This window comes from Gracilinanus agilis, chromosome 3 (genome assembly GCF_016433145.1).
Source record: "Gracilinanus agilis isolate LMUSP501 chromosome 3, AgileGrace, whole genome shotgun sequence".
In the NCBI taxonomy this organism is placed as follows: domain Eukaryota; kingdom Metazoa; phylum Chordata; class Mammalia; order Didelphimorphia; family Didelphidae; genus Gracilinanus; species Gracilinanus agilis.
Window position 1 is genome coordinate 534,992,146 of NC_058132.1, and position 9,454 is coordinate 535,001,599.

The 9,454-nt window shown below is 34.5% G+C and overlaps 1 protein-coding gene across 1 annotated transcript in view; it reads right to left on the bottom strand.

The window, feature by feature from the left end:
- Positions 1-6,131, bottom strand: part of GPC5 (glypican 5) — a 1,030,679-nt gene extending 1,024,548 nt beyond the window's left edge. Inside the window, exon 1 of the mRNA XM_044669349.1 lies at positions 6,008-6,131. Coding sequence (XP_044525284.1) covers positions 6,008-6,116 — 109 coding nt within the window. The 5' untranslated portion in view covers positions 6,117-6,131. The remainder of the gene's footprint in view (positions 1-6,007) is intronic.
- Positions 6,132-9,454: the final 3,323 nt, after the last annotated feature.

Genomic DNA, 9,454 nt, shown 5'->3' on the forward strand with positions numbered 1-9,454 from the left:
TCTCTCTGTCTCTCTCTCTCTCTCTCTCTGTCTGTCTCTCTCTCTGGGTCTGTCTGTCTCTCTCTCTGGGTCTGTCTGTCTCTGTCTCTCTCTTTCTCTCTCTCTCTTTCCTTCTCCCCTCACCTTCTTCAAAAGTCTGTCTTATTTCTGACCACTGCCTTTCCCAACTCTTCTTCCCTCTTTTCATTCCCCCAGCATGTTTATTTTAACTCACTACTGGGTTAGATGGATTTCTGTACTATATATATATTCTTCCCTCTTTGGACCAATTCCAATAAGAGTGAAGATCAAGCATTATCCCACCACCCCTCCCATTTTCCCCTCTACTATACCTTGAGTGCCTCCTTTAGGTGAGTGCCCCATATTACTTCTCCCTTCCACCTTCTCCAAATTCATCCATCTTTCTTGATTCTACGTTTTTTTATGTGGAAATCATCTTAATATAATTGACTCACACCGGTACCTTCTCTCTTTATAGACTCCTACAAACTCCACTATGATGATTAAATCCTTAGGAATTATATTTATCATTTTCCCATATAGGAATATTTTCTATTCATCATTGCTCTTTTTGTCAGAACTTATTAGAAATCCTCTATTTCATTAAATATCCATTTTCTCCCTGAAGAATTATCCAGGTATCCCTTCTACATTGTGACTTTTCCAACTGTGATTTTGATTTATTGGGGGTCAGCATAAGAAATTAAATGATAATTGTTTGGAAGTTTTGCAGAAGCCTCAGATGACACACAAACACTACCAGACAGCATTCAAAAAGTTTAGAAACTCAGAAATCCATAAGATATATGTATAGCATTGAATAATAACAATATTTTCAATATCACAAATGTAAACAATTTCTTTTTTAAAGTTAAGTAAACAAGTTAAAGTTTGCAAAAAGAATGTGAAAACCAGAAGATGACAAACAAAGGCTAGACATGTACAGATATTTTAAAAAGTTTAGTAACTCAAAAATGGAAATAAGGTACTATAAATACTCCATAAAAGAAAAAGAAAAAATTCAGACTGGTAAGGAGAGGGCCAAAAAAATTTACAAGAATTTTCCAGATCATGGGAGTATCGAGTCCACAATCCCAGTGATGTGGAAAGGATATCTTTACTCAGTTTTGCTTGGAATAAGTCTTGATTGTAATATTAACTTCTTTGCCTTCTATAATATATTCAAGCCCCCTAAACCCTTTAATATCTCAGGTGCTAAATCTTATATGATTCTGACTATACCTCTACAATATTTAAATTATTTCTTTCTTGCTTCAGGTGATATTTTTCTCCTTGACATGGGAATTGTAGAATATGGCTATAATATTCCTGGGAATTTTCATTTTGGGGTCTCTTACATTTTTTCTTTTTTAAAATTTAGAATATTTTTCCATGGTTACATGATTCATGATTCCACCACTCCTTCCCTCTCGCCTGCCAGGCTGACAAGCAATTCCACTGGGTTATAACATGTATCATTGTTCAAAACCTATTTCCATGTTATTCCTATTTTTGCAGTAGAGTGGTCCTTTAACATCAAAACCCTAGCCCTATCCCTATAGAACTACATGATCACTCACATGTTTTTCTTCTACATTTCTACTCCTACAGTCCTTTCTCTGGATGTTTATAGAGTTCTTTCTCATAAGTTCCTCTGGATTATCCTAGGGCATTGCATTGCTGCTAGTAGAGAAGTCTATTACATTTGATTTTTACCGCAGTGTATCAGTCACTTGTATATAATGTTCTTCTGGTTTTGCTCCTTTCACTCTGCATCAATTCCTGGAGGTCTTTCCCGTTCACATAGAATTCCTCCAGTTTATTATTCTATAACCATCAGATACCACAATTTGTTCAGCCATTCCCCAATCGATGGGCACCCCCCTCATTTTCCAGTTTTTTGCCATTACAAAGAGCACAGCTGTAAATATTTTTGTACAAGTATTTTTCCTTATTATCTTTTTGGGGTATAAACCCAGCAATGGTATGGCTGGATCAAAGGGCATGCATTCTTTTAAATCCCTTTGTACATAGTCCCAAATTGCCTTCCAGAAAGGTTGGATCAATTCACAACTCCACTAGCAGTGTATTAGTGTCCCAATTTTGCCACATCACCTCCAACATTTATTATTTTCCTTTACTGTCATATTGACCAATCTCCTAGGTGTGAGGTAGTATCTCAGAGTTGTTTTGATTGGCACCTCTCTGATTATGAGAGATTTAGAACACTTTTTCATGTGCTTATTGATAGTTTTGACTTCTTCATCTGAAAACTGCCTATTCATATAACCTTGTTGGAATCTCTTTCAAGAGGTGATCAGTGGATTCTTTCACTTTCTATTTTGCCCTCTGGATCTAAAATATTAAGATTTTCCTTTATAATTTCTTAAAATATTTATTATGTCTAAGCTACTTTTTAAATCATGCTTTTCGGGTAATGCAATGATTCTTAAATTATTTCTCCTTGGGGCAGCTGGGTAGCTCAGTGGATTGAGAGCCAGGCCTAGAGACGGGAGGTCCTAGGTTCAAATCTGGCCTCAGACACTTCCCAAAAAAAAAAAAAAAAAAAAAAAAAAAAAAAAAAAAAAAAAAAAAAAACCACTCTTCTGCCTTGGAGCCAATATTACAGTATTGACTCCAAGACGGAAGGTAAGGGTTTAAAAAAAAAAAATTATTTCTCCTTGCCCTATTTTCCAGGTCGGGTTTTTTTCCCCCCAATGAGATATTTCATATTTTCTTCTGGTTTTTTCATTTTTTTTTACTTTGTTTTCTCATTTTTTTTGAAGTCTCTTGGAGTCATTAACTTCTACTTGCTCAATTCTAGTTACTTTTTTTCAATGAGATTTTTGTATCTCTTTTTGCATTTGGCCAATTCTGCTTTTAAGAACTTCTTTTCTTTAGTGAATATTTGTACCACTTTTTACATTTAGTCTTTTCTGCTTTTAAACAAGTTCTTTTTTTCACTGAATTTTTATACTTTTGTCATTGGTTAATTCTCTCTTTTAAGGTAATATTTTCTTCCTTTTTTGTGACTCTTTCCCAAGCTGTTAATTCTCTTTTCATAATGTTCTTGTATCCCTCTCATTTATTTTCCCCCACTGTTCCTCTACCATTCGTCTCTTTCTTTAATTCTTCCAGGAATTCTTACTGACCTTGAGTTCCATGAACATTTTTCTGTAAGGCTTTTATTGTAGCTGTTTTCACACTGTTGTCTTCTAAGTTTATATCTTGGTCTTCCCTACCACTGTAGTAGCTTTTTATGGTCAAGTTATATTTTTGTAGTTTGCTTATTTTCCTAGTTAGATTTTTGGTCTAAACATGAAATTCCATTGGTGAGAGAGACTCCCTTCACTTTTTCAAAGTAGCAGGGTTTTCTATCATTATTAATCTTAGCAATCTGGCAGTCAAATGACTTACCTAATGGTTACCTAATCTATATATGTCAGAAACAGATTGGGAGCTCATGTCTTTCTAATGTTAAAGTTGGCTAGCACCCTGTCCAGACGACGAACTTGTTTGGTGAAGACACTATGAAGATGTCTGAAAAGCCTTCACTGTACCATGAAGACAAAATTTTGAACTTTGGGGTGCAGTTGATTGAACTATGGGGAGTTGAAATTGAATTGTATATATTGTTTTAATTGTACACTGTTATACCAATAGGGGACTGCCCCCAAATTGGTTTTTGTCAATGCGGCTAATTTTAACCATTTGTTCATCTATTTCTTTTATCCCCAAATTCCTGGAAATTTTAGAAGTTGTCTATTTTTACAGGTCCAGCGAAGAAAAAAGGACTAACCTTTTTTTTTTTTTTGCCGGACCTCACAGGGAATTGTAAAAGTGAAATTTGGGAAATGTATCAAACTACATTTCCCGTGGTCCAACTGGTTTCCGTTTCCAGTTTTTGGGCGTGGGGAGGCCTACGTCTTGACGCAGGGAAGAGTTTATAATCTCCTGGGTTAGGAGGGAGTGGGTCTCTCTTGGCCAGCAGGCTCAAGAGGAGACAGGAGACAGTAATGGCGAGGGCGGCGATTTTGAATTCTTATAAGCTCGTGGTCTAAAAACTTTATCAGCATGGCTTTAATTAAAATACTAATATATATATTTATAGCAGCCTTTATTATTTTTCATATTTATAATACTCTTCTCATTCTTTGGCCTTAAAGACATCATAGTCTCCCTACTATAGTAACAAGTCCTTCACAGGTTTTTTCCAACCTCTTATAAAACTTTTAGGGTGAAGGTTCCTCAGGCCTCTAACTAAAAACTCCATTTCAAGCAATCCTGCATGACGTTCATTTATAATGTGTTGTCAAGATGACATTGTCCTATAAGTAAAACAATCAGTAACAGCATTTCTTTTTGAAATGCTTCAAAATGTATTTTTCATATAATGTCTGGTATATCTGGTTCAAATAATAATCCTTGGATAATGACATATTTAAAAATGCGTTCTTCCCAACAGTTTAAAATAAAAGTGCATGATAGATATAACATTATTCACTCTGACTTTTCAAAAAACTTAACTAAATTTATAACATTTTATAAATTTGACATTTCAAAAGGTTTCTATATTTAGTAATTTATCACTAACTTCATTTTCTTTCAACTTCCACATTACTCTAAAATTATATTAGTAATTCCTTATAAAACATGTCTATTTTAAAGTTAAATTTTTAATCAGCTCTGTGAATTAGTCATAGATATAAACAAACCACAAATTATTTAAACTGATTAACATTAATATGTTCATTCAAAAAATAATATTGGTGCTTGTAATGTGTTAAACCAAAGCAATAATTTTATATGAAGTGCTGTACAATCTAGATATTTACATGCCTGAGGTCCATAGAATAACTAATGTTTTATAAAAACAAAAATAAATTAGTCAATTATTTTTATTACACTAATATGAAATTTTATAGAAGAGATTACTGACATAAGACACATTATCTCTTTTACTCTGCCATACAATTTTATAACACATTAATTTTTGTATTTCAATATATCATTAGAACCAAGGGAGTCAAATAAAGAAAACAGCAATGTAGGAGTTCTGCCTTTCGGCTTAATCCAAAAGCATTTAATCTATCTCTCATCAGTGGTAATCATCAAACATTCACATAGCCTAATACATTATTATGCAGACATCCTAATACTTCTTATTTGAAAATAACATCAGAATAAAGCAAAAATATTAGATATATGTTGTATCTAGTTGCATTTTGAAAATAATAATCACCAAGACAAATATACAGGTTCTGATGATGAAATATTCTCATGGCATCCCTGAGGTAGAGGTATGGTTTGACAGTTTTCATTCTAGTAAATACTAAAGGATAAATTACTGTTCTGTTAGCAATGGCTGTATAACCACAACACCACAGGGATGCAAGCCTGGAATAAGTCAAACCTTAAATCATTCCTTCATTCATGCAATATGCTTATTGAACACCTACAGTGTATGAGATCAAGTGTTAGATGCTATGGAAAACACAAATATGAATCTGTATGTTCCTTGTCCCTGAAGATGTATTTGATGTAATGTTGTCCTATAAGGCCAAGCACGGTTGTGGACTGGTCAAAGAATTCAAGAGGATCTCTGGGAAGAAGAGTTTGTTTCTATCTTACCCTGAATAGTCAAATAATTTTAAGAAGATTTCTGCAGGTCAAAAGAAAATAAAACAACCTGGTAGAGCCCCAAGAGCTGAAATGTTCTCCAGGGATTTTTTAAACCATAGGATTCCAATTGGAGATTATGGGTAAGATTGAGTCACCCAAGCCCCACGAAATTCAAACTATATCCCCAAGATGGCCTCAGAAATCACACATATTCCAACCCAAGATTGCACAAAAATTTTACCATGAATACAAGGGCCAACTACTACTCAAGTCTAGGGAGTTATTAATGTATATTTCAAAAGTTACTTTCCAGGCTTTTTCTATGCCCCCAAAAGATGCTATAATAAGTTTAAATTAAAGCTCCAAATTTCCTGGAGATACTTGCCTTGAAAAGCAGCTGCATTGCGAGAAATTAGGAATTTTAATGTAGAACTTGAGGTCTGAAGGACCTGTTGTATATCCTGCCGGGCTGCAATTTGATATCTCTCTTCCATCTTTTTAGTACAGCAAGTAGGATTTTTGGATGTGCAAACCTGAAGATCGGGACCTGGAACATGGCAAACATTTTATCGTCAGAATTATTAGAGGATATCTTTAGCAAATACTGTGAGAAAAAAAAGAAAAAATGTGACTTTGTAACATTGAAGTAAACCATCCACTAGAAAATCAGGGCATACCCAACTTTGTTTTTTTTTTTTTCACCTTCCCTGAAACTGTAGTTTCTTGCCAAGAATAGCAACAGACCCACACTTTTATCCTCATTTCCATACACACCACACACACACACACACACACCCCTCCAGAGACCAGGACAGTTAAGTGATTCAGCAAATTGAGTGCTGGATTTAGTCAGAAGACCTGAGTTCCAATATTGGCTTAGATGCTAATTGTGTGATCCTAGGCAAGTTTTTTTTAATTTTCTCTCTGCCTTAGTTTTCTCATTTGCAAAATGAAGATGATAATATTAGCTCCTACCTCCCAGGTTTGTAGGGAGGAACAAATGAGATTAATACATAAAGTGCTTTTATCCAATCATAGTTGGCACTCTGACCTGGTATTGAGTAGTCTTCATTAGCGGGTGAGTGAAAATCACCTAACACACTATTTCTAGCCAGTTGTAGACCTAGCAACACATCCTTACCAACTCAAACCTTCTTCCAGAAAACCAGAGTGAACACAAGCCATCTGCTTTGCTCCCTTTTCGCCTTTTACTCTTATTTTGGAAGCAGTAATCAAATTAATACTAGCCTACCAAAAAAGAGCATGCCAATCACCTATCTTTTGGCTCTCCAAAGTATGACTCTCCTGGCTACAAATTCCTGGTACGTAGCAAAACTTAATTTTTTTTCTTTTTTCTATTTACTCTTTCATTCATATTCATCACTGCTGAGAAGGGAATGTAACAAATCTTCATGTGGCAATAATTGCTACTTCTATGAACTACTTCCGTTAATGAAGATGAGATATTACAGCATACAGAAATTTCAGAAATTCCTTCAATAATCTACCTTTATGCACTAAAATAATTCTTACTGTAACAAGTTAACCGTATGTAGTAGTGAAAAGAAAACTAGACTTGGTTTCAGAAGATCTAGGTTTCAATCTTAGCCCTATGACAGTAGCTATGTGGCCTTGGGAAAATCATTTGACCTTTATGAGATTCGGTTTCCTTATCTGTGAATAATAATAACTGAACAACCAAATTCATAGGATTTTATAATAATAAAGTGAGGAGTTACATAAAACACTTTTAAAACCATAAAACTATTTAAAACAAGGTAATATTAAAAATCCTACTTACAAAGTTTAAGCCCATTTCCTTTTATTGAATTCAAAATGGACTGAAAAATAGATAGAACTTCCTAAAATTCCTTATTCCATAACTTCTCAACATTAAAACCCACTCTCTCTGTCTTACTTGCTTTTTTATGGGGAGGAACCTCTCAACATACTGTGCTAAGTGCCTTTAAACTCATCCTTTTCTGTCTCTTTTAGTAAACAACCATCCTCTCTCAAATCAAATCTTTGATTTCTCTCTTTCCACTGGCTTCTTCCCATTTATCCAAACATGCATAGGTATCCCCATTCCTTAAGAGGAATTTTTTCATGCTTCATCTTTCCCAGTTAGAGTATTATCTTTAGTTCCCCTTCACTGTCAAACTTCTTGAAAAAATTGTGTGCATTCTAACTCTCCACTCCCTTACTATCCTCTATTTTCCGTTTCCTGAAGTATGACTTGTGCTCCCCAACTCCATTCCAGTGAATTCTCTAATGTCATAAATGAACTTCTCGTTATGATTTTCAAAGGTTTTTTCCCAATCCTTACTCTTCTTAAGTACAGGGACTTGATACCTCTTGTCTATTCCTTCAGCTCCAAGAAACACATTCCTTGTTCCCATATTTCTTACTTCTTAAATTTTTTTAAATCTAGCATCTTGTCCTTTTCCCAACCCCTTAATGTGACTATTCCTTGGAATTCTTTTCTCTATGCATTTTTTTCTTGGCAATTTCTTTCACTTTCCAATAATTCAACTAACACCTTTATGTATAAAAAGGTTCCCAATTTTTTTACCTCTTGCTATGATCTCTCTCTTCTTGAGCTCCAGACACATATATCCAACTGGCTATAAGATGTGGCCACTCAGAGATCCCAATGGCATCTAAATCACTGTCTAAAACACAGTTCATTATCTTTGTCTAAAATCCATGTCCTTTTGAAATTCACTCTTTCTGGAAATAGCATTACCATTCACCTATATTTCCAATGTTTAAAATGTTGAGATTCTTCAACCCTTCTCTCTTCTCACATACAGTCCCACTGATTCTATCTTTTCATGCATATCATGCATTTCTTTTATCGTCTTTCTTCCTACTGTCACCATCCTTACACAGGTACTCATTAAAATATGTCTGGAATATTATCATAATCCAACATGACTTCTCCACTTCATTCTCTTTCCCTCTCATTCTGCCTTCACATTAAAGATAGATTTTTCCCTTGACATACTTAGGTCATAGGTTCATTGAATTATATAGATCCTTGGCTGAAAATAATCTCAGACATCACCTTGGCCAATTCCCTCCATTTACAAATGATGAAATTGAGACCCAGAGAGATTAAATGATTAACTCAAGATTAAGTAGCAGGAAAGAGATTCAAACTCAATTTGACTTCAAATTTAGTGGGAAATTTCAACACTCTTTTCATTATAAAATACCTCCTCTCTTCATAGAATTATAACTTTAAAGCTGGTAAGGACATCAGAGGTCATCTTTGAGTGAAATCTCTTCATTTTACAGAAGAGGAAGTTGAAGCTCAGAAAAGTGAAGCTCAAGAGCACACACGTAGCAAGTGGAAGTTCCAAAAATGGATTCCAAGCCATCCAAATCATTGACTTTCTAAGACACTTACCAAGAAAAAGCTCCAATCTTAGTATGACCCTCAAGGATCTCCACAGCCTGATAACTCTCTACCCTTCTAGTCTCAATTCATATAATTCCTTCTCCATACTCTGCTCTCCCCATTTTCTTACCTCTGAATCTTTGCTTATACTGTTTCTCATGCCTGAACTGCATTCCTCCATTCAACTGACTCTATAACTACATTCCTATTGAGCTTCCAAAACCAACTCAAATACCAACTCTAGAAAGTCTTTCCTGATGTATTCAGTCAATAGTGACTTTCCTTCTTTCAAATTTTAAAGTTTAAGTAACTCTTCAAAATTTAAGTAACTCTCTCTTTTTTCTCTATCAATATAGATATATTCTTTTGATATACATGAAAAATATTATATATATTATCACATATAAATATTTAAGACATTATTAATTG